Raw genomic sequence first — 24,984 nt, forward strand, 5'->3', positions numbered from 1 at the left:
AATTAGACAGATTGGGGGAATATTCACTAAATTTTACCCATGCTAATAGAAATCTTAGTGAAGCACTTCCATCTCTCTGGTTGATGGTGAGAATGTTGGGAAAAGCCACCTCAACAATGATGTTATCATAAAGCTCAACAGTAATGCAGCTGTCAAAGGGGGTTGGAACGTATACTTCCCAGACCTCAGGGTTCACACAAATTAAACTAAGCCGTCATAATGAGTACCCAGCACAAGCACATCTCAGCCTCCGTGAGCCCGAGCGCAACACCGTCCTGGGTGTCCAGAGCCAAGTGTGCGGTAGGCCTGTTCAAGTGTGAGGCAGGCTGCTGACTCTCAGGTCCTACAAAATGTCTAATTATGTAGTTCTTTTACCTTTTGTTCTTAAACTCATATTTATTTCATAGAGTATGTGCACTTTCTTCTCAGAAGCAGTCTTAATTCACTTTAACTCAGTAAAATAATACCACAAAAGAGAAAATGTTATTCTTTTATTTTATGTTAAATAAAAACATGAGAAAATCCTTTTTTAAAAAGGGTCAAAATATTCCTTATGTCTCCAAACCAAGTCCATGGATGCAAAGAAACACTGGCTACTTTCCTCCCCCGCAGGGTCACATACACTGTCACGTTGAAAGGACCTGAAGAGACACCACGGCGCATGGCCCCAGCCGCCGCTTCAGGTTAGGTCACATGCAATATTCGGGCAAGCAAGGAGCAGAGTATAGGCAGGCAGATTCTAGAAACACTTCCTGCTCGGGCCAAATATTATTATTTGTTTTGTCTTGTAGTCTTGCTAAACATTTAGGCCACATATACCACTGTACTTCGATGGTACAGTTTTTCACAATTCCAGAATTATATTAATTGGCAGTACAGTTTAAGTAGCTGATGTGGCTGAATTTTATCAATTTAAAAATTACATATGAGAACTAACAGGACTGCAAATTTTGCCAGTAGAAACATGACCCCAGGGAATCACCACTTCCACATTATCGGGCACACATTTACAATGTACCCATAAGGTTCTGAGCTATGCTAAAGACTAGGCTTCAATCTCTGAAAACAAATGCTATATTCATGATTTCTATACCCAAATACTCCTAAATCCATCATAATCTCTCGAGTCTGACTTAGCTTAACGGAAAATGATTCATCCAAACAGGTCATGGTAGGCTCAAGATTCTTCAACCTTAGTTTAGGTTGTAAAGAGCTTTTTCTATGACTGGAGTCAATAAGAATTTCTCTGTTAGAGAAAGCAGAGGGTTTCACCTTAGGCAGACTGCCAAGATGATACTTTATTATAGAATTTATGAAGCTACAGTTTAGTAACTTGCAGGTTTTATTAAAAGAAATCAAAAAAGAAAGAAAAAGGGAACACATCCCCACCAAAACTTTCCGATTTTTTTTTTAAGTGCAAGAAATGCTGTATCACTGAAGCACTTGAGAATTATCATGAAATCCTAGCAAAAAATGTAATCACCTCAGAAGTGGTAATAAAAAAGAGAAACAACCAGAGAGGCACACAGATTGCTTTTTGTTTGTTTTTTTAAAAGGATTTTTATACTATATTAAAAAACCACAAAATAAAAAAGGGATCAGTCAACATATCTTAGAAGTCCTCACAGAGTCTCTGCACCCACAGCCAGGAAAGGCCCCCCTGATGCCTTGTTCTCCTCTGCTCACTCTGCAGCTTGCCGAAGGATCGCTGGAGATGACTCAGGCTCTAGTTTTTAAAATCAAACTTGTTCTGCCAAATCCAGGACCCTGAATTTATCCAAATTGTAGAAACATGCTTTGACCACCCGTCCACCAAAATACCTCCCGTTCAGATCAACAACAGCTAAAAGGCAAACAAAAGACAGTTAGTTAAGGCGGGAATTCCACGAGACATTACAACAATATGTCTTCATAATATTAAGATCACAAGTTCAACTTTTTAATTCTTTATCATTAGCTGTACAACTTACCTTTAATTGCTGACTCAACCCTCTCGAATTCTAAAAATATTCGTACTGCTTCATCATCAGGGGCACCAGGAATCTGGAAAAGAAATGGAGTGTAGTAAGTAAAGGTGTCATCAGAGATGTCAATGATTTTTGTCAGAGTGAGTATTCCAATTACAGATAAGTAGTGGTCAAATGCCAAGGATATTAGTGTAATCTGTGTGTGCATGTGCACGCTCAGTCGTGTCCAACTCTTTGTGACCTCATGGACTGTAGCCCACCAGGCTCCTCTGTCCATGGGATTTGCCAGGCAAGAATACTGGGATGGGTTGCCATTTCCTTTTCCAGTAAGTGTAATTTACTCATCATCAAAATTCACTTAACGTCTGTTTTGGACAGGCTATGTGCTAAGTGTAAGGAAAAGGCAGCTAAGCAGGACCTTTGCAGGTCCTATGCCATCAGACACATAAAAAGATAATTATGCAATCAACAGACGCAACCCAGCATGGAAGAGAAGCTGAGGTGAGCAGGAACTAAAATAAAACATCTGTACACGAACTGTCTGTCACACCAGGCTGAGTTCCTCCGTTATGCTTTCTAGGCCCCACTGCACTGTGTAAGCACGACTGCCGCTAATCCCCACCACACCCACACCACCCATCTCCAGAAGCCGTAACCCTATGTGAATGCCAGTTCCCTCCTACCCAAATCCTACCCACACAGTCCAAAGCTCCGCTCACATCTGATACTGTTCACAAAGCCTCCTCTAACTATTCGGTATTGATCTAATCCTTCTCTCAAATTCCTGTACTTATAAGTCAATGTTACTGAGTCCAGCAACTGAATATTCTCTAACTTCACATTTGTTCTGTTGTTTCTTCAGCTGAACTATCACCGAGAGCAGAGGAGGCACCTCCCCAACCCCAGTGCAGTCAGTACTGGTACGTGGGAGGCACTAAATAAAATACTTGCCAAAAGAATGACGCCAAAGGCACATGTGACGCCCCTGTCACTAAACTACTGAGTCCACTGTCATCAGGTCTAAACATCAGTCACAAAATGAAATATTTCTTCACCAAATAACATTTGAAGTTCTTCTGATGCTAATATCTGAAATTGCAGTAACTGAGTAAAAGCAGTATAACTAACCAACACACGTCACCTTCTATTGTAAGACAGTATATTACTTACAATGCATCCTCTATTTACAGAAAATGCTTTGTAACCTATCAATCATAACTTGGGTTATAAACAAAGAAATCTCGCTTACTTCAAATATCACACATTTTCCAACTTTGCCATATTTTTCACACTCTTCCTTGGTTTCTACTTCCAAGTCTTCATCCACCTCTCCTGCACCAACCATGTTCTATAAACAAAAATAAATATATAGATTCCAGCATCTAGTATAATTGACAACTATGTAGAAGAGATGTATAAGTAACTTTTTTCCATGATGGCAAATGTTTCCAAACCCAAATGACCCAAAGAAAATTTTCATTCCTGAAATATCCTGAAGTAGGTTAGTTTTTTTTTAAAAACTAAAAAATATACATTAGGCTTCAACAAGAGTTACCAAAGCAACTGGGCAAGCACCAAAATACATAAACCAAGCTGAATTTCTGACAATCTCAAACATTTTAAAGTAATTTATCACTGTAGTCTTAAGTATTATGTTTAGCAAAGAAACACTAGTGAAAAGGAATCTAAAAACCAGTCTTCCAGGGAGTCTACCCACAAGTACCACTTTCAGTCCTCTTCAGCCATCCCATCATTAGTGGGGCTGACAGCATGCAGGGACAGGGCAAGGGGGAGGGACACACAACTCAAAGCGGCAACAGGGCTCCTCCTTCAGCTCCTTACCCTGAGTAGGACCACTTTGGTAGGACACTTAAGTATTTCAGTTAATGGATTCGAATCCGACTTCTTGGCTGCGTCTGTAAGAAAACATCATCAGAGATAAGTGTGAGGGCACCAAGTCTAAGTTACAACAAGCAATTTACTTTCAACAGCAATCCCCACTCTCTATGTCCTAGAGCCAGCATCTACACAGTCTCTGAGCAAAGATGCAGCCTTATCTGTCTGAAAGCATTACTTTGCTTTGGTATAATTTTTACCACAATTTCTAGGACTTTTTAACATCCTCAGTGAGGTGCATTTTTGCTTAGTTCATTTCCTAAAGGGCCGACAGGGCACGGTGATCACCACCCTCAGAAGCGAGCCTTGGCTCAGGCAGTGGTCAGAGATCCTGAGCGCAGTGTGAACGAGCGGGTCAGCAGCCAGCCACGAGCTGACAGTGTCAGACATTCCCACACACCGGGGTAACTGCTGGTTTCTGGTTCCAGCCTGTGAGGCTCACTGCTGCTTCCTCAAGCTCCACATCAACATGCCTGCCAGGAAAGTTCTCTTCCTTCTTCAGGAAAAGGCATTCAGCTAAGACTGATTCAAAACTACTCAGTTCTGCTGCTTAAAATGCTAAATCATGTTTCACTCATTCCAGTATGTCCTCACTACAGAACAGACTGTAACAATCAAATGAAAATAAAACACCACGTAGGCATCGTCTACCAGAAGACTGTAAAACAACGTTAGTTTTACAGAGCAGTCAGTAAGAAAATTAGGATGAAAGGGCAGAAAAAAGCAAAAAGCAGAGGACCCTTACAGGATAGAGATACAGCAGAAACAATCACTGATATACTGTGTATGGCTCTGTATTGCTATAAAAACACAGTAACGGTTCTACCAGTATAACAAGGCTCTTTCCCAAGGAGAAGCAGGCATGACAGGATTTCTGGAGTCCTGTTCATTTCTGCCAAAGCCTCTCATCTTCTTTTCCTCCCACAGGCGTTCTGTCTCTCTGTCCTGAACTATTTGTATTTGTAAAGATGGGCCTCAGAATTCTGTTTCCACCACCAGAGCTGGAAGGCATCACGATGAGGAATTCTCTCATTCAGGATGGCCTGCCCCCGCCCACACCCCCAGGAGCCCTGCTTGAGGGGGGGCCCACCTTTCTCGGTGGCGTCGCCCACGATGATCTTGCCGCCCCGCTTGCTGGTCTTCTCCACCGACAGCGCTGTGCTCAGGCCCTGCTCATGCTTCCCGAGACCCTGGCCTTCCCGGAAGCCGTACTTCTGCATGATTTTATGTGCTACCGTGCCCCTGCGAGGAGGAAAAGGAGAAAGGTCCCTGAACTTGGGTCATCAGCTACAGCAGAGATTAGATTTCACATCACAATTTCCTTCTGGGAAGACAGAATGTAGATTCCACAAGGGTATTGATGATGCCAAATATCTACTAACGGGTTGAGATGGAAGTTGTGGGATGTTCAGGAGAAAGATAAAGAGTGGATGCCCTTAGAATACCTGAGGTGAAGGAAACACTAGTTCCTCTGGTGAGAATTCCCCAGGGCCTGTTAGAAAATACCAGACTTCCTGTGTGCATGCTCTGCTACAAGGCTCATAACCAGTTTAAGTAAGCCTGTCAAAAACTAAGTATGGTTTCATGTAATGAAGACGACTGCATTTTTCTAAGTAGTATAGAAGTTTCCAATGACTGACTTCATAAATGAAGGATGCTTAGGGACCATCTATTTAACAGATGGAAATGAAGAAACTGGGGCCCATAGTGGCTGCCTAGCTTAAGGCTGACTGAGAGAGCAAAGCAAGCCACCACATGTTGGTATTAACGGTGAGACTGAAATTGAAAGCCACAACCCTGAATTCTTAGTCCACTGCTCTTCCTCTAGTTCGTGATAGCTTTCAAACTGCACAGGGAGGGGCCTCAAGGGTACCCACACTGACCACTGCTTCTTAGGGCCTAAACCCCAAAACCCTGCTTCAACCAGAACTGTACCTACAGTATTTCACATATGTAATTTCCTTAAATATTTCATTTGAACAAGTTGTTCCAGAGCTAAAAAGACTGAAGACTTATGAACTGTACTATACTGTACCTTCTTCAGGCATAAAGATTTAATACCTTTTTCTTACCAGTAATAAGGCACTTTGTTTCACTAGCAGAAAAAACCAAAACCAGCCCCCAGTGATGTCACGCCTGTGCCCCTGCAGTACACACTCCAGGGCGGCCCCACGCACATCTCTCCAATGAGTGAACATCCTCCGTCGGCACCACCCAGGGCAGTATAGTGAGCTTTGTGTGGCTACTGAGCACTCGAGACTAGCGTAAGGAAAGAAATACATGCTGAATTCTATTCACGTTCAATTAATTCAAGAGCCCTAAATGGCCAGGAGCCCCCAGAGAACAGCACAGGTCGAGAGGACAGGTATCAAGGTGAGAACTCCAAATCCTCTGACACCATGCGAACCCTAGCCCGCTCTTTGGCTCTACCAGCCCAGCCCCGAAGGAGCGAAGGCAGAATCAAAGTGCTCACACAGGCGAGGGCAGGCCAGAGAGACCTCTGCAGGCACAGCCTCCCCACCAGAGGTGCGGTCCTTCTAAAGGCCTCGCTGCAATGCTGCTCCCCTCACACCCCCTCGGAGCACGAGAGGAACACAGTAAACAACACACAACACTCTTTTAACCAAAACACATGCCAAATCCAGCAAGTCCTAAAAAAATCCACAAGCCCCAACTGAAGTCAACCTTAACACTGACTTTCAAACACTGGCAAACAAATTTCTAATTATAGGTAGAATGACTAAAAGTGTTTAGACCAAAGGTATAGACTCATGACCTTAAAGCAAAGGTCATTTTATCAAGGAAAAAAAGGATGCCATTCATCTTTTGGACATAGTATAAGTCAGGTCTAATTCGTACGAGCTATTTCATTTGCCAATGTTCTGAAAACAAATATAAATAACAATCAGAAACTGTTCCTACCTAGGGAATATAATGTTCAGCATCCAAATCACTCAACGCTTCTGACAGAAAGCTCTACGTTTTGTACAAAACGTTAACAGGGTCGTGCTGCAATACCCTCCCAGTGACTCAAGCCCTGATCCCCTGTGACTGGGCGCACCAGGCACTCCTTGTAAACCCGCTGAAGCCCTCATCTGCAAACACGCTGCATCCACTGGAGGGGCTGACCACACCACCCCCGCCCCCCGAGTCCCACCCTCCCTGCACCCGCTGAGGCGGAAGTGCCCGGGCCATTACCCCATGTTGGCGAGGAAGGAGTTGCCAGGGCCGGTCGGGGATCGGGGTCTGTCTTGTTCCTCATACACTGGGGGAGGGATAGCAGCTTTGGAAGACTGTGAGCGAGGTCGTGAATCCTCTTCATAAGGGAAGTCTCGGGGTACTGTTGGAGGACAGGAAACAGGATTTTAATTTTTGTGCTCCTTACCCCAGCAGACAACGAAGGTCTCCAAGGTCAGGGACCACATGCCAGTTCAGTGAAGTGCAGCCCCAGCTGTGCAACAGCATCAGCAAGGAGCTCAGAAAATTCCAGATGCTTGGGCTCCACCCCCAAAGACTGGTTTCAGTTGGGGCTTATGGGCTGTCAGGTATTTTCATTATTAACTTTTTTTTTTCCTGTATCATCTTCTTTATAAAAAGGTAACACTCATAGTGTAATAGGTATTTAAAAACTCTGAGGACTGTTACATTTTCTCAGGATAGTTTAGGTATGCTCCAACAGAGAGAGCAGGAAAATGAACTAGGAGATTCACCAAAGTCCGGTTCCAACCCCCAATTCTAGAACCGATCCCTGGAGAAGACTTCTGGGAATCTGAGTCAAGGCGCACAACCTGTGACTGAGGGATCTAACTTGGGGACATGCTGCCACCTTGTGGAGGGCCACAAAGTTAACAGCTCCTAGATCACTGAGAGCTGCTGAGTGTGTGGGACTGCAAGGAGATCCAACCAGTCCAGCCTAAAGGAGGTCAGTCCTGAGTGTTCACTGGAAGATCGATGCTGAAGCTGAAACTCCAATACTTTGGCCACCTCATGCGAAGAGCTGACTCACTGGAAAATACCCTGATGCTGGGAAAGATTGAGGGCAGGAGGAGAAGGGGACGACAGAGGATGAGATGGCTGGATGGCATCACTGACTCAATGGACCTGAGTTTGGGTAAACTCCGGGAGTTGGTGATGGACAGGGAGGCCTGGCATGCTGCAGTCCATGGGGTCGCAGAGTCAGACATGACTTAGCGACTGAACTGACCTGAGATCACTGAGCACAGAACTTGCCAACTGAGCTACTATTTGTTTTAACCTAATTCAAAATATGAAATGTTAGAGAAAACAAAATGAATTATTTTTAACAAACAGAAAAGCATCTTGGTGCAGAAAAGCCCTAGAGACTGGCATAAAAACTTCTGAAACGTAAGGGCTGGAAGGTGCTCTTGGCCGATGGCTAGAGTGAGGAGGGTTTGGGGCCTCTTCCCTGCACCCAGGTGCCCGGCTGATTCCAGCTGAGACTTCCCAAGACTGGGTTAAAGACGTGCAGCTGAACAGAAGAGGGAAGAAACAGGTACGTACACTCTTTGTCCTTCTCCACAAGAGACGTGGGAGGTGCAATGGCAGCTCCGCCCATACCTGCAAAAGAGACATTCCGCTGAGCAAGGGCTGAGTGAGGGCAGAGCGAGTCAGCCCAGGCCCCGCTGAATCGCACGCCCACCCCAAAGGAAGAGGCAGGCAGGCACACTACTCCAGCCTCTCGCTAACACCTGAAGAGTCCAGTGTCTGAACCCAGGGTTAAAAGTACACAAGTAGGTATCACTGCTTGGATGTGTGAGCACTTCTGGTCAGTCTGCTTTGTGTTGTCATCATTCTTGTTCACATTTCCTAGACAGAGAACGGTGGACACAAACAAACCAACGCAGACTCCATTTGCTATCAGACCACCAGAAGGACAACATGAGCAGAGAACACAGGGATTTTTCACCAGGAAAAAGCCCTAACGTATGTATTATAACTTAATCATCAATGAGACACTGCAAAAAATGATAAAATGTAAATTAAAGAAACTAATTACAAAACCATGCTGCACCAGCATGCAATGTTGCACAGAAGAAATTCCCCAGAATCAGTGTACAGGCAGCAACCACATGTGATGAAGCCGTTCTCTCAGAATGGACAGTGCTTAGCTATCTAGCAGTCACCAAGAAAGAACCTTGCTCTCACACAACTGCGATGCTGCCTGTGAGGCTTCAGAGATGGAGGCGGCCTGACCGAGCATGAGCTCACACCCTGTCTCCCCGCCCTCCTTACGACACTGCCAGAAGCCAGCATTCAGGGGCTCAGTCGTGCATGTGGGTGGCAAGGATTCTGGACAAGAGTGCACTCTCCACTCAGTGCTGTTCTCAATGCAAGTGCAGATGGACAGAGAACGGGCAGGCATGGCTGTGCTACGGACAGACAAGCACAGGCATGTAGTTTAAGGTGTGCTCAAAGGGCCAATAAGGAAATGTTAGAGAGATTATCTGTGAAAACACAACGAAAAGTTAAACCCCATACAAATGTGGGTTTTTGCTAAGATTCCAGAGAGAAAACTACCCAAATCAATGTCAGCTGAACTAATTGTCAAACTGAATACAGAAGGAAAGGGTAGAATTGCACATCTAAAACATGACATTTATGTTCACGCATTACTTCTTTTCCTCCTCTCTCGCTCATAATCTTCATCTTCATCAGAGTCTGGATCGGGTCGCCTGGAAAACCCACTAGCTTCATGTCTGTCTTTACGCCTCCTGTGATAACAGATGGAACAACTCAGAGATGTGAACTCAAGGGCCCAAATGAGAAAAATCCAGAAGATAAACTGAACAAATTTAACCAGGTATATCCATATAAATAGCAAGAAAAAACCTTCCTTCATATTTACCTCTTTCAACTTTAAAGCAAATCAACACAGGTAACAGTTAATAAAATAATTTCGATTCTCTAGAACATGCTTTCACTTCGTGAAATGAGTCAGTAAATAATGAGAAATAGTATATTAATGTTTATATAATCATTTAATAATTAATACTCAGCATTTTTAAGAGAAGAAATGCAAATAAATCTGTTACCCATACTTTCGAAAAACATAAAAGATGTTATGAGTTCTTAAAAACTCTATCTGACTCAAAAATAGTAAAAGCTGAGAAAAACATTTTAAGTATTTTAAGCAGTATGACTCTAGTAGAGTCAGAACACAGGAAAAAAAGAAAAAACCTATTATTCAACATCAGTTTGTAAGCTATTTTTCTAAAAACTCACTCAAAATGTATGTTCTAAGTTTTCTGCATCTATACATGAATTTACTCCGGGAGTTTGTTTCTATGATGGGATATAACAACCACACACTCTTAACAACAGTCTGACTCCTGAGGACTGTTCAGACCAACCACAAAACCCACTCAGTCCACAGACAGCACTAAAGTTCACTCATGACATCTGAGCAAACATTTCAAACAATCCCATTCCACACTTGCATGAGGCCTTACTTTTCTCTCTCTTCTATTTCCTTCTGTCTTTCCAGCTCCCGCTGCCTCTGTCGCTCCTCTCTTTGGCGCTTCACTACTTTCTCATAATCGTTAGGAAACATGGGATCATATTCATCAGCTAAGGGGATCAAAACTTCTCCTGCAGAAAACCCGCTGGGAACAGGGTCCTGAGGAAGGGAAAATGCCCAAGTAAGTATCACCCTCTGTCTTGGCGTTTTACTCACAGAATTAAGGTCAAGGACCATGTCGGCAAGACAGGGCCCCGAGGACCACCTGTCCTCGGCAGAGGACCACCTCCCTCTGCTCTACAGAAGAGGGAGCAGATGTCCGGGGAGGCTCGGAGACTCAGCATGCTCACGCGCCCGGCCCAGGGGTGGTAGAGCACGGCCAAGTTCACCTCTCAGTTCGGGATCAATCCCGTAAACACCCTATAGCATTTTCCTGAAAGTCTTAAAACAAGCTACCATCACCCAAAATTTTAAGCAATAAATTTGATTTTTTATACTAAATACAAAATACTTCTACTTTTATATACATAAAAACTTAAAATACAAAACAACTCATTAATAACATATTCTTACAGTCATTTAATATAATAATCTCAGATTTTGATTACATGGACACACAACATATTAAGACTCTCAAAAAAAAAAAGGAAAGAAAAGGAGAAAGCCTCCTCCTGGGCTCTGAATGCTCCGGAGTCCACAGCCTCCCCAGGCCGCTGTATCTCAGGCCGTGAGTCTGAACAGGGTACCAGGGTACGTAACTCCCTTCACAGCATGGTTCATTTTTTAAAGTCCACTAAATCAGGTTTTTGCGTTCCTTTTGTACATTTACAAACTGCTCTCTGAGAGAAAAAGAACAAAAGGCAAATAGTGCACTAGAAACACAAGATGAAAAGGGGGCTTAGCCCTAGAATGGTGGTCTTGATCTCTGTGGTTCTCCTAAGCCCTGACCCACTGCATGGTCTCACGTTCCTAAATCTTCATACTTCCTTCTGTTTGTTTCTCTAGCATGACACCCCCTTAATGTCTGTAAAAATAAGATGCCTTCCCTGGTCCCCAGACACCCAAATGAGTGCCGGTCAGGGTCCCTAAGCTCCCACTCTGCACCTGTCAGGAGGAGCGTGCCCAGCACTGCCAAAGGCAGGACGGCTGTTTGTAAAACGTATTTTACATATGAACACAAAATAGGCATGATACAGAGAGCTTATGCTCAGTATCAATGGATCTAAATCTAACAATTCCTTGACTACACTGTGCAGCTGGACATTTTCTCATCGTATTAATAAAACAAAACACATCATGGTCTCCTTACAATTAAAAATAAAAAATCACTTTGATTTGTTGAATAAATGAAATTAGAAAAATAACTGTAATCACCTCCCAGGCCGTATCACTGGAAATCTGACACAAATCTATTTGCAAGGCTCCCAAAGGGCAGGTTATTCATTTGTATGTACATAAAAGACACTTCTAAAACACAAAAGCACCTGAACAACATTTCCATTCAGTTACTATTAAGACAGGAGAAGCTAACAATCAGCAACTCAATTTATTTAACACAGCCATCACAAAGTTTCAACTCAGAGCACAAACTGTCAGGATGAAGGCTAATTCTCTGTCATTTAAAATCTGACAGCAAACAACTTTTACTGTGTGAACCCTGCTAAGTTCAACAATGAGCCATCCTGCTCTAAATGCCAAAAAGAATAAAGGGGCTTGCTTCATTTTAACAGACTGACAATACCCAATACTGCAGACGGTGGGAAAAACTCAAACGCTCACACTGCAGGTGATACAACTCTGCCAGAACAACTTGGCGATAAATAAATTGCCCAGGAAAGGGACTGATCTCCTAAAGTCACCTCAGGAAATCTATCCTAAGAAAATTTTAAATGCATAGAAAGCTCTCTGAAAATGTGTTCCCTAAAAGGTTTACTGGTCCTACAGTTAGGAAATGGGTGTGTAAATCACCATACACTTACCTGATGGGAATACTTTACAATTAAAAATTGGCTATGTTGCAAAAAGGAAAATGCTTACTGATTAAATTTGGGGGTGATATTATAGGTTCTGGAGTCAGTATACAATAACAGAAGAAGATTAACCAGTTTTTGATTAGAAGCAGCAAGAAAAAATTAGGTGACGAATTTATAGGAAAAAATGTTAAATGACTAAGACTCCTCAGAAAAGTTCCCTTGTGGGGAACCAAGTGGTTTTGCCTCTTGACAGACTACCAGACTGCAGGAGAAGGATCAGTTCCCCTGGCCAGGAAACCCCACCAAGAGCTTCAGAGCATGCCACACAGGGGAACACGGAGAAGCCATCAGGATGATCACATGGTCCTACACTTTTTGACACAGATGGACAGCCACAGTATATTAAGTGAGAAAAGCAAATCAGGGAACAGAAGATGCAGGAGGAAAAGAATACCAAGTTTTTAAATTCTTAAGTCATTTATTTTTCTTTTCATCCACCTCCAGTTTCTGATTATATAACTACTGAGCTTTAAACAGATTAAGTGTTTTAAAGTTGATAAAACCAGAGCAAAAATTAAATTGAACATGATACTGACTAGATTGCAAGGCCTACAGAGGAGGGGTGCTCAGAGTGACGTGTGTAAAGTGCAGACTGGGAAAGCAGGAGAGCCCACCCAGTTGTGTGTGTGGAGGCGTACCTTGAGGCCTGCGGCCACGTGCGGCGGAGTGTCCACGATCTGCCGCTCATCTGAAGAGCCGCCTCGCTTTAGGTCGATTACTGGAGCAAGGACTGTACTTTGTTTTGTCCTCTGGCTCTAAAATCATCAAAAACCAAGAAAAGTGTACTGAGGCTTCAAACCAAAATTCGGATTACTTGTAACAAAGCTTTTTTTTTGGTCTTGGCAACAAACCTTTCAGATATGAGAGAAACAATCTTAAAACAATAGCCTTTTAATTCAATTATTATGATAACCATACACTAGGTTCCTTTTTCTTACAACACAAATCTCCATTTTTATAAAAGGTTTACAGAAAGATTGGCTGCTGTTAAATTTTCATATGAAATAATACATTGAAAAACTATGCTTGGACACACTGTACTTTGAAAACCAGCCTCACTGCTGGAAATCCAGAGTACTCTTTTCCTCATCCTGACTCTCTGAAACAGTTCTATTTCCAGGAGACAGGAAATGACCTTCAACTCCTATTCCTCTCCCTTCCTACCCCAGCCTCTCCTCCTACAACGGATGAGCCCTACATATTTAACAAAGAGGCAGAGGAGTGGCTCTTAATCCTCAGGAGGCACCTGCCAGGACTCTCTCCTCACAGGCGGGCTTAGCTCTCTCACCTTGGCCTGAGTGAGAGCGGCCTTCTTCACCTGGAGCTGAGACTGCAGGAGTTTGAAGTTTTTGGACCAGCCTTCTGTCTTTGAGTCGCTGGTCTCCACGCCCAGGTCATCGTACAGGGACATCTTCTCAGTTCAGTGCTGAGAGGGAAAGTGGGTAGGGGTTAAAGAATGTAAGAACGTAGAGAAGATTTCTAACCCTCCTATGTTAAAATATGCAGTGGCACGGAATTTCAGAGGTAGGAAGTATTTGATGAGATCACCTTGTCCAGGAACATTCAGTGACAGAAGCCAAGACACCTGATATCACCAATCGGTGCCCTTTCTAATACCCACGTGCTATTTTCAAAATAAACCTCTAGCATGAAGTTTCCTGTATATAAGATCATGTGATCAAGTAATTCAGGAGTGAAATCATTCTGTTCTACAAAATGAGGGAAGAGGGAAGTTCCAGAGTCAGGGCATTCTTAACTACACATATTCATTTAAAAAATTCTACTTTGTGTCAGCAGCAAAAAGTAGAAGCCTTACAAAAACACCTATTACCAGGTGACTTAGCACAATTAACCACGTTTTCGGCCGGGGGGTGGGGGGGGTGGCGGGGAAGCTACCCTTTTATAAACAAAAATTTTATTATATGCCTACAAATAAGGGGGAAAACCCAGAAATGATCTCACAGATGTGACACGAAAGTAGGTTAGATTGTACTAATACCCAGGCTTCCTCCTATCCCACCTTGTGATCTTTAACGACACTGAGCACAAAGAGAATCAACAATCTATATGTGAATGACCAACACATACTATCCCTGGCAGAACAGAGGAGCACAAGAGGATGAAGACAACAAAAATGACAATAGTAACACTTGTTGTTCAGTCCTCTCAAGTCATGTCCAACTCTTCGGGACCCCATGGACTGTAGCACCCCAGGCTTCCCCATCCTTCACCATCTCTGGGAATTTGCTCAAACTCATGTTGAGTCAGTGATGCTATCCAACCACCCTCCGTCGTCCCCTTCTCCTCCTGCCCTTAATCTTTCCCAGTATCAGGATCTTTTCCAATGAGTGGGTTCTTTACCTAAGGTAAAGGATTGGAGCTTCAGCTTCAGCCCTTCCAACAAATACTCAGGGCTGATTTCCTTTAGGATTGACTGGTTGGATCTCCTTACAGTCCAAGGGACTCTCAAGAGTCTTCTCCAACACCACAGTTCAAAAGCATCAATTCTTCGGCGCCCAGCCTTCTTTATGGTCCAACTCTCACATCCATACACGACTACTGGAAAAACCACAGTCTTGACTATATGGACCTTTGCTGCGAAGTAATGTCTCTGCTTTTTAATATGCTGTCTAGGTTGGTCATAGTTTTTCTTCCAAGGAATAAGTCCTTTAATTTCATGGCTGCCGTCACCATCCACAGTGATTTTGGAGCCCAAGAAAATAAAGTCAGTCACTGTTTCCACTTTTTCCCCATCTATTTGCCATGAACTGACTAGACCATTCAGGTATGACCTAAATCAAATCCCTTATGATTATACAGTGGAAGTGAGAAATAGATTTAAGGGGCTAGAGCTGACAGAGAGCCTGATGAACTATGGACGGAGGTTCGTGACATTATACAGGAGACAGGATCAAGACCATCCCCAAGATAAAGAAATGCAGAAAAGAAAAATGGCTGTCTGAGGAGGCCTTACAAATAGCTGTGAACAGAAGAGAAGCAAAAAACAAAGGAGAAAAGGAAAGATATTCCCATTTGAATGCAGAGTTCCAAAGAATAGCAAGGAGAGATAAGAAAGCCTTCCTCAGCGATCAACTCAAAGAAATAGAGGAAAACAACAGAATGGGAACAACTAGAGATCTCTTCAAGAACATTAGAGATACCAAGGGAACACTTCATGCAAAGATGGGCTCGATAAAGGACAGAAATGGTATGGACCTAACAGAAGCAGAAGATATTAAGAAGAGGTGGCAAGAATACAGTGGTATCACTCACCTAGAGCCAGACATCCTGGAATGTGAAGTCAAGTGGGCCTTAGAAAGCATCACTGTGAACAAAGCTAGTGGAGGTGATGGAATTCCAATTGAGCTACTTCAAATCCTGAAAGATGTTGCTGTTAAAGTGCTGCACTCAATATGCTAGCAAATCTGGAAAACTCAGCAGGGGCCAGAGGACTGGAAAAGGTCAGTTTTCATTCCAATCCCAAACAAAGGAAATGCCAAAGAATGCTCAAATTACCGCACAACTGCACTCATCTCACATGCTAGTAAAGTAATGCTCACAATTCTCCAAGCCAGGCCTTAGCAATACGTGAACCATGAACTTCCAGATGTTCAAGCTGGTTTTAGAAAAGGCAGAGGAACCAGAGATCAAATTGCCAATATCCGCTGGATCATTGAAAAAGCAAGAGAGTTCCAGAAAAACATCTATTTCTGCTTTATTGACTATGCCAAAGCCTTTGACTGTGTGAATCACAATAAACTGTGGAAAATTCTGAAAGAGATGGGCATACCAGACCACCTGAACTGCCTCTTGAGAAACCTATATGCAGGTCAGGAAGCAACAGCTAGAACTGGACATGGAACAACAGACTGGTTCCAAATAGGAAATGGAGTATGTCAAGGCTGTATATTGTCACCCTGCTTATTTAACTTATATGCAGAGTACATCATGAGAAACGCTGGGTTGGAAGAAGCAGAAGCTGGAATCAAGATTGCCGGGAGAAATGTCAATAACCTCAGATAAGCAGATGACACCACCCTTACAGCAGAAAGCGAAGAACTAAAGAGCCTCTTGATGAAAGTGAAAGAGGAGAGTGAAAAAGTTGGCTTAAAGCTCAACATCCAGAAAACTAAGATCATGGCATCTGGTCCCATCACTTCATGGGAAATAGATGGGGAAACAGTGGAAACAGTGTCAGACTTTATTTTTGGGGGCTCCAAAATCACTGCAGATGGTGATTGCAGCCATGAAATTAAAAGATGCTTACTCCTTGGAAGGAAAGTTATGACCAACCTAGACAGCATATTAAAAAGCAGAAACATTACTTTGCCAACAAAGGTCGGTCTGGTCAAGGCTATGGTTTTTCCAGTGGTCATGTATGGATGTGAGAGTTGGACTGTGAAGAAAGCTGAGTGCCGAAGAATTGATGCTTTTGAACTGTGGTGTTGGAGAAGACTCTTGAGAGTCCCTTGGACTGCAAGGAGATCCAACCAGTCCATCCTAAAGGAGATCAGTCCTGGGTGTTCATTGGAAGGACTGATGCTGAAGCTGAAACTTCAATACTTTGGCCACCTCATGCGAAGAGCTGACTCGTTGGAAAAGACCCTGATGCTGGGAGGGATTTGGGGGCAGGAGGAGAAGGGGACGACAGAGGATGAGATGGCTGGATGACATCACTGACTCGATGGACATGAGTTTGGGTAAACTCCAGGAGTTGGTGATGGACAGGGAGGCCTGGCGCACTGCGGTTCATGGGGTCGCAAAGAGTCGGACACGAGTTGAGCGACTGAACTGAACTGAACTGATGGGACGGATACTATGATCTTAGTTTTTTGAACGTTGAGTTTTAAGCCAGTTTTTTCATTCTCCTCTTTCACCTTCATCAAGAGGCTCTTTAGTTCCTCTTCACTTTCTGACATTAGGGTAACAGCCTATCAATGTCACCAGGGTGGTCAAAGGCAGTATCTGCTACAGAAGCCCAGGAGGAGGCTACCAGTAAAGCCAAGAGCAGTCAGGAGCTGGTGGGGACTTCCGGAGATAAATCTGCTCCAGGTCAAATCCAGTCAGAGGTCTACACCTCTAGCTGCTAAGTCCTTACTGCCATGTTTAAAAACCTCAACATTCTGAAACCCACAACATGGCTCATTTCTCAAAATAAGACAGCAATCTGTTTCTCATAGCTGGAAAGGGGGAAAAAATTGACTGAAAACCCTAAACTGCAAAGAAATGCTTAACACAGGAGTTGCTAACTTATGAACACATTCCAAAAGTCTGTCAGTTCCCAGGTTCAGACAGCATTTCGCTACCGAAACCATGTCACACAAATCCTGTTTTGCCTGTGTTATGTCTCAGGAAAAGAAGGTGATACATACAGGAAGGGAAATATCTAATTTTCCCCCAGAATCACATCTGACCTGGGGCAAAACTTCAGTGTCTGCTCATGCTCACTTCTCCACCCTTCTGTGCATGGATCTTAAGACCCCGACACCCCGACACCTCGGCTGACCTGGTTCCACGGTGCGTGGGGCGGGGGTGAGGGGGTGGATGCCACCTCCTTCCCTCAAGACAGCAGTTCGGCTCCTGAGCTGAAGTCAGCCCCGTCACCTCTGGGTGCCTTTCAGAGCTCCTCCCTTCCTTTATACCTGAACCCTGCAATGACCTGAGAGCTCTCAGCGCTGATTGCTAAATGAAAGGCCCCAAGGCAGCACAGAAGCAGGGTGACTAAAAGCAGAGCCCACGGTACTGGTGGCTGAGTGCTCCAAGAGACACACAGAAACACTGAGACATGCCTGACGGTCCTCCCCTCAAGGCTCCTGGGACAACCCACTGGCTCAGCAGCGACAAAGATTCCCTGAAGAGTGCATCCCACAGGGAAACGCCCGCTGCCTTCAGTGCCAGACAAAGCGGACTTGGCAACACCTTGTCACGTTATTAAGTTTAAGACACGCACAAGACACTGAGGCTAAACGTAGAAAAGTTAATGAATTCCTTTTCTCATCTAAGCATGCCTGAAATCTGACCAGGTCTCCAAAGTTTTGTAGGGAATACCCCTGGATCCACTTCAGAACCTACTATTTTAATCCACGGTCTTATAAACTCCACGAAAACCTAGATCCAGTGTGTGGAGGTCACTGCTCTACCCCCAGACTAAGATCAATGTCTGCCCCAGAGTCCAACAGGGAATCGGGCCAACTGCTCAGTTAGCACACTACTTGCAAACCGCTCTCATCACAGACTTCAGGAATTTCTGGCCACTGATGACTGCACAAGACCACAGAACCGCAGAGGATGTCGTGCACTTTTCTTCCAGCCGACCTGGTACTCAAAACTAATCCTTCTTTTCTAGGTACACATCCTTAAAGTTTAAATTTAACCTGAAAAACTCAGAGCAACAGCAAAGAAAAACAATGCTGAGTGTCCAGCTTGCAAAGGGCCCATGAATGATGCCAGGTTTGAGCTGCCCAAGTCCACTTGGGCGTGGCCTGTTTTCCACAGTAAATACTACAGGACCACACCATCCAAGGTTGGTGGAATCCATAGATATGGAGGGCCAACTGTGAAGTTATACGGATTTTCAGCTGCGGAGGGTTGGTGCCCCTGACCCCTACCTCGTTCAGGGGTAAACTGTAATGTGGTTTTCAAAACACTACTTCAGAAATGACCATGCATCTTTCATCTAGCCTAGTCTAATTTTTTGAGACCTCAGCATTCAGCTGATCATCAGACCAAAGCCTAGTGAACATATTGTGGGTTCATTTGTTTTATCTTTCTTTATTCTTATAAAGGCAAGAGAAGATCGACACATTTTGGCAAATAAATATAAACAACAACACTTTCTGGGAAATTATAAAGCTAAATTATCAAACTTTGTTCACAAACCAAACTCTACTTTGTGTGTTAGTCGCTCGGTCGTGTCTGACTCTTTGCGACCCCACAGACAGTAGCCCGCCAGGCTTCTCTGTCCATGGGATTCTCCAGGCAAGAATACTGGAGTGGGTTGTCATTCCCTTCTCCAGAAGAACTTCCCAACCCAGGGATCGAACCCTGGTCTCCTGCATCGCAGGCAGATTCTCTACCGTTTGAGCTACAGGGAAGTCCTTTTCCACTTTACTTCTCTCAATACTGCTTCGTAAGAAATTTGAGAACATCATCAAGAAAGGTGTTTACAAATAACGTTGGTCCCTAGAGACTAATTCAAGATGGTGGAGCAGAAGAATGTGCACTCATCTCCTGCCAGAGCACCAAAATCACAATTAGCGGTTGAACAGCCATCAAGAGGAAGACACCAGAACCCACCAAAAAGATACCCTCCATTCAAGGACCAAGGAGAAGCTGCAGTGAAATGGTAGGAGGGGCACAATCATGACAAAATCAAACCTTACACCCACCAGGTGGGTGACCCACACTCTGGCAAACACCACCACCGGAGTTCTCACACTGCTCTGAAGGCTCTAGGCCCCACATCAGGCTCCCCAAACAGGGAGTCTGGTCAAGGGACTGGGAATCCCCAAGGAATCTGACTCTGAAGGCCAGTGGGATTTGATTACAGGACTTGCACAGGACTGGGGGGAAACAGACTCCACTCTTAAAGAGAGTACAAACAAAACCTTGTGCTTACTAGAACCCAGGGGAAAGGAACGCTGACCCACAGGAGACTGAGCCGGACCTCCCGTGAGTGCTGCAGGTCCCCCGCAGAGGTGTGGGTTGGCAGGGGCCCGCCTGGGATGGGGCACTGGCAGCGGCAGTCCTGGGAGACGCATCTCTGCTGGGTGGGAGTCCTCTGGGAGGTGCCAAAAGCCCCAGTGCAGAGCCTGAGGGCTTCCCTGGAGGCTCAGAGGGTAGAGCATCTGCCCGCAATGCGGGAGACCTGGGTTCGATCCCTGGGTCGGGAAGACTCCCCTGGAGAAGGAAATGCCAAGCCACTCCACTCTCTTGCCTGGAGAATCCCATGGATGGAGAAGCCTGGTAGTCTACAGTCCACGGGGTCACAAAGAGTCAGACACGACTGAGCAACTTCACTCACTCACTCATAGAGCCTGTAGACTCCAGGACTGGGTCACCTCAGGCCAAACAGCTAACAGGAAGGGAGCGCAGCCCCATCCATCGACAGACAACTGGAGTCAAGTTTTACTGAGCATGACCCTGCCCACCAGAGCAAGACCCAGTTATTCCCACAGCCAGTCCCTCCCATCAGGAAGCTTGCACAACCTCTTATCCATATCCACCAGACAGCAGACAGAAGAAGTAAGAACTACAATCCCAGAAGCCTCTAGAACTAATACTACAATCAGAGAAAGCTAACCAAGGTGAAAAGAAATAGGATTATGTCCCAGATGAAGGATCAAGGATCCCCAGAAAAACTAGAGGAAGTGGAAATAGGCAACCTCCCAGAAAAAGAATTCAGAATAATGATAGTGAAGATGACCCAGGATCTCAGAAAAAGAATGGAGGGGATACAAGAAATGTTTACCAAGGGCCAAGAAGAATTAAAGAACAAATAAACAGAGTTGAATAATACACTACAAGGAATTCACAGGAGAAAAACTGAGGCAGAAGAATGGATAAGTGACCTGGAAGACAGAATGGTGGAAATCACCGCTGCAGAACAGAATATAGAAAAAAGAAGGAAAAGAAATGAAGGCAGCCTAAGAGACCTCTGAGACGACATTAAACACAGCAATATTTGCCTTGTAGGGGTCCCAGAAGGAGAAGAGAGAAAGGACCCGAGAAAATATCTGAAGAGATAACAGCTGAAAACTTCCCTAACATGGGAAAGGAAATAATCAACCAAGTCCAGGAAGCACAGAGTCCCAGGCAGGATACAAATAATGTTGGTCTCAATGGAAATGGAGTGACCAAATGCCCACTAAACGGAAGGGAAAAGACCAACTTATTCACTTCTGCATTTCCAATTTCTGGCACAGAAGAGGCATTCAATAAACATTTTTAAATATAAACAATTAAATAAACTCTTTTTAGCCACATGAATCAGCAGTGAAACTACACAACACCCACAGGCTCCACTAGGAAGTAAAGAAGAAACAAAAGCTTCTGAGATGGATGGTGGTAATGGTCACACACCACTACCACACATGTAAAAACAGTTCAAATGACAAGTTTTATGTGTAGTTCACCACAATCAAAATTTTTTAAAAACCAAGTAAAAAGGAGAGGAGTAGCAGCACAAGGGGAGGCAGTGTGAGCTAACAGGATGCTGGACATGCCCTAGGGAAGGAGTAAATGCAGATGGGAACATTTTCCCTATTTCAGGGCTACACGCTCAAGCAGTGCAGAGGCTCTCTACCTCCAACAGAGATCTTTCAGCCAAGAGCCCAACTCCTAAGACTTCATCACCCAACTGGTGAGGTTCCATGCCACCATACTTCCTCCAACTCCAGTCTACCTGAAGCGAGCTGTTGACAACAGCACCTGATCTGCCTCGCTCCGCAAGCTTCAAAAGTCACTGTGCAGCAAAATCTTATGTTCATTTAAAGTTCCCTGTTTCTATCCTCAAAACCTTCAAAAGCACACCTTAAATATCTGAAACTGATGTCGCCTTACTAGCATCTGCTAGCTTTCTGTACCTCGGAGGTTACACATCAGATCTCCTCATCACAGTAAAGGCAGAACAGCTTTCTTCATTTTTCTCTTCACAGATCTTCAAATTCACAGAACTGAATGAACCACAGCAACGACACGCTCTACCCACCTGCACTTGTAAGACTTGCTTTAATTAACTACTATACTGCAACAAGCGCCAGTGAGACAAGAGACCACCCTCCACCCATATGGTCACCATCCCATCCCATCCCCCCAAGTGAACTCCCTGGACCAGCAGCAGCCTGAACCCCATTCTAATTCCTTCCTTTCCTCCTTTTATGTAACCTTACCGACACAACTTGCTGCATCCATTCCTTTAAAGGTGTATATATCTTCACTTTAGCTGCCTTGAGTACTTGCAAATATATCACAGTTGATTCATGCATCCTCTCTGCTGCAAACACTGAAAATAACAAGTGCACTAACAAGACTCTGTTATGACCTGAACTTCACCTAATTAATGCTCAGATGTCTTTCAGATAGTACAACACATTTATGTCATGAAGTCTGGTGACAGGTAATAAAAACGGAGCACTTTCTAACATTTGGATATATCTTAGGAAGCCAGGACCAAATGGAAATACAAACAGTTGATTTTCATAATTTCTTTAAAATACCATCTCACCATTGACATCTTTTTCATAGTAACATCAGCCTTTGATCAACACATCTTCTATGTATGCTCCTTTTTCTTTTACTTAAAAAGAAACATGGTAAACACAGTTCTTCTGGAAGAATGATGACTTTTCAAGATTGTACCTAAGCTAGAGAAGTATTTTTTAAAACACGTGCAACTGGCAAAAAAGAACATGGAAGACATCTTCGTAAGAGCATCCCACATGCTAATCTTTTAAGTACATCTCTGAAGCCTTTGCTGACAACAACCCTCACATAAAACCAGCTACCCCCTGAACACACATCATGTTAGGCTGTCCACTGGGTGACATGTCTGTCTCTTAACATATCATAAACCCCTCAGAGGCAGCAAGGGCTGTTTCTGTCTTTATATCTCCAACGGAGCACCATGCTTGGGACATTGTTAAGCACTTTTTAAATATTTTCTAAATATATCAGTGAGTGGTCAGTCAGCACACAACACATTTCTTAGTATGTACCATTTGCTTTATTTCTTCTAAAAATAAAACACCCATAGTTTAAGTTACTAATGTAATATCCCATATCGCCTAATATCCTCACTATAGTCAAACTGCCTGGGGCCTTTAACCCACAGAACTGTGGAAACCGAACTGCATCCTTTAAAAACTCCACCTGTTGAGGGGAGACACAGTCCGCACCTACCTGAGAATGTGCAGAATTTTGCCCTCCTCCAGTATACCCTATTTCCCACCCACTTGCCTGCCTCTAGGAATAAGCACCTCCCAGGGCCCTCCTTCACTGACTTCTCAGAGAACCTTCTTGATCTGACCTGACTACCCCTATCCACACTTCTATCTCCCTTTCCTGCAGTTTCCAGAATGCACTAAGGTGCTTCACCTCTGCTACCTTTACACTTATTTCCTCTGCAGGGAAGCTTTCCCTCATCGTGCACATCTAAAAAAAACACCCCCAAGGCTCAGTTACACGCCTCACTCCTTTGAAAGCCTTTCCAGACCCCACTCCAGTCCCTCAGACCGACCGAGGCGTGGCTTTTTACACTTGTTTCTCTGGAAACTAAACTCACGGGAGCGTAGAGACAGAATCTTACTGATCTAACTATCTGCTGTTTCTAAACATGACCTGGGCAAAAGGAAACGCTCAAGAAAAAAAAAAAAAAAACTTGGTGACTGAATATTGAAGCTAAAATACCGCTTTAAGAAAAGACAGAGTCCGAGGCAGTGCCAGAGCCTCGTCCAGGTAAATCCCCCATCTCTGAGGGAGGGCCACACCTGATTCGAAGCCGGGGGCGGAAACGGATTCCTTCCTTGACGCCCCCGGCCACAGGCTACTCAGGCCCGCCTACCGGGTTCAAGGGACCAACAGCTGTTCCCGGACAGACCGACAGCGAGAGGGAAAGGCGCCCTCGGGTCGAGAGACAAGGACAGACCAGACAGACGAGGGAAAAGAAGGTAGAGAAGGGGTGCGAAGGCCCGACAAGCCGAGACACATAAAGAAAGGGGGCAGCAGGGAGCGAGAGAAGGCGGGGAAGCTTACCAGCGGCCAGGCCGCCAGGCGCGGGGGAGCCAGCGGCGCGGGGCCGGTCCGGGACCCCCGCCCCTCGCGGTGCGGCCTAAAGCCGCGGCCTCGCCTCCCGCGACGCCCGGCCGGGGAGGCGCGCCGGCCCCGGCCCCCGCCCGCCCACCGGCCCCAGAGACCACTTACCCAGCGCGCCCGGCCGACGCTCCCGGGCCGCGGCGGCGCACCGACGCCAACGCGCCGCCGACACCGCGGGCTGGGCGCTCGGCGTCAGCCCCCGACGGCAACACCGCTCCGGCGCCAACCCCTACGCAGACTCCGCGGGACGCGCGGCGGCGCGGGGTCACGGCGCGTACGGCCGGAAGAGAGGCGCCCGGCGCCTGCGTTGAGGGCGCTTCTGCTGCCGCGCGCCCCCTGCCGGCCGGAGGACCGCGCCCGCAGAACCGAGAGACTTCCTCTGCTGCCAAGAGGGGTCGCAATGGCACAAGGTTGTGACGCTACAGACCCGGGAACCTGGAATTGGCCTCAGGTGGAGAGAAGGACGACTGGTCCAGGGCTACAAAGGTCGACTTCAAAACTGTTCATCATCAGTGTGCACAAAGCTGAAGATAAATCATAGTAGGAGAGATGAACGGGGAAAGGGCTGTAAAGGACAAGACCAGGAGAGCTGAATTAACTGTGAAGTGAAAGTCGCTCAGTCGTGTCGGACTCTTTGAGACCCCGTGGATTATACAGTCCCTGAAATCCTCCAGGCCAGAATATTGGAGTGGGTAGCCTTTCCCTTCTCCAGGGGATCTTCCCAACCCAGGGATGGAAACCAGGATGGTAGGCGGATTCTTTACCAGCTGAGTCACAAGGGAAGGGCTCGGGAAATCAT

General features: G+C 45.1%; 1 protein-coding gene across 2 annotated transcripts; it reads right to left on the reverse strand.

Moving 5' to 3' along the window:
* Nucleotides 1–1,552: 1,552 nt before the first annotated feature.
* RBM17 (RNA binding motif protein 17) lies at nucleotides 1,553–24,451 on the reverse strand. 2 transcript variants are annotated; one of them, XM_043479220.1, is made up of 12 exons: nucleotides 24,294–24,451; nucleotides 13,663–13,800; nucleotides 13,013–13,129; nucleotides 10,334–10,500; nucleotides 9,498–9,595; nucleotides 8,385–8,441; nucleotides 7,062–7,203; nucleotides 4,954–5,105; nucleotides 3,810–3,883; nucleotides 3,217–3,315; nucleotides 1,971–2,043; nucleotides 1,553–1,843 (listed from the first exon to the last, which is right to left on the reverse strand). In XM_043479220.1, the coding sequence occupies exons 2-12, from the start codon at nucleotides 13,783–13,785 to the stop codon at nucleotides 1,740–1,742; spliced, it is 1,206 nt and encodes a 401-aa protein (XP_043335155.1). In that variant the 5' UTR covers nucleotides 13,786–13,800; nucleotides 24,294–24,451; the 3' UTR covers nucleotides 1,553–1,739. The 2 variants fall into 2 exon arrangements, with proteins under 2 accessions (XP_043335155.1, XP_043335156.1); XM_043479221.1 differs by lacking the exon at nucleotides 24,294–24,451 and adding an exon at nucleotides 14,736–14,754.
* Between the last annotated feature and the right edge of the window lie 533 nt (nucleotides 24,452–24,984).

This window comes from Cervus canadensis, chromosome 10 (genome assembly GCF_019320065.1).
Source record: "Cervus canadensis isolate Bull #8, Minnesota chromosome 10, ASM1932006v1, whole genome shotgun sequence".
Lineage (NCBI taxonomy): Eukaryota > Metazoa > Chordata > Mammalia > Artiodactyla > Cervidae > Cervus > Cervus canadensis.

Bases quoted from the DNA above. Each gene is read 5' to 3' on its own strand.
- RBM17 (XM_043479220.1), bottom strand. From the start codon at position 13,785: ATGTCCCTGTACGATGACCTGGGCGTGGAGACCAGCGACTCAAAGACA. The intron at 10,501-13,012 runs GTACGCCTCCAC...TCCCTTCCTCAG, and splicing joins ACGTGGCCGCAGGCCTCAAG to GACCCTGTTCCCAGCGGGTT. The intron at 8,442-9,497 runs GTAATGCGTGAA...TCTCTTTTGCAG, and splicing joins GCGAGAGAGGAGGAAAAGAA to GTATGGGCGGAGCTGCCATT.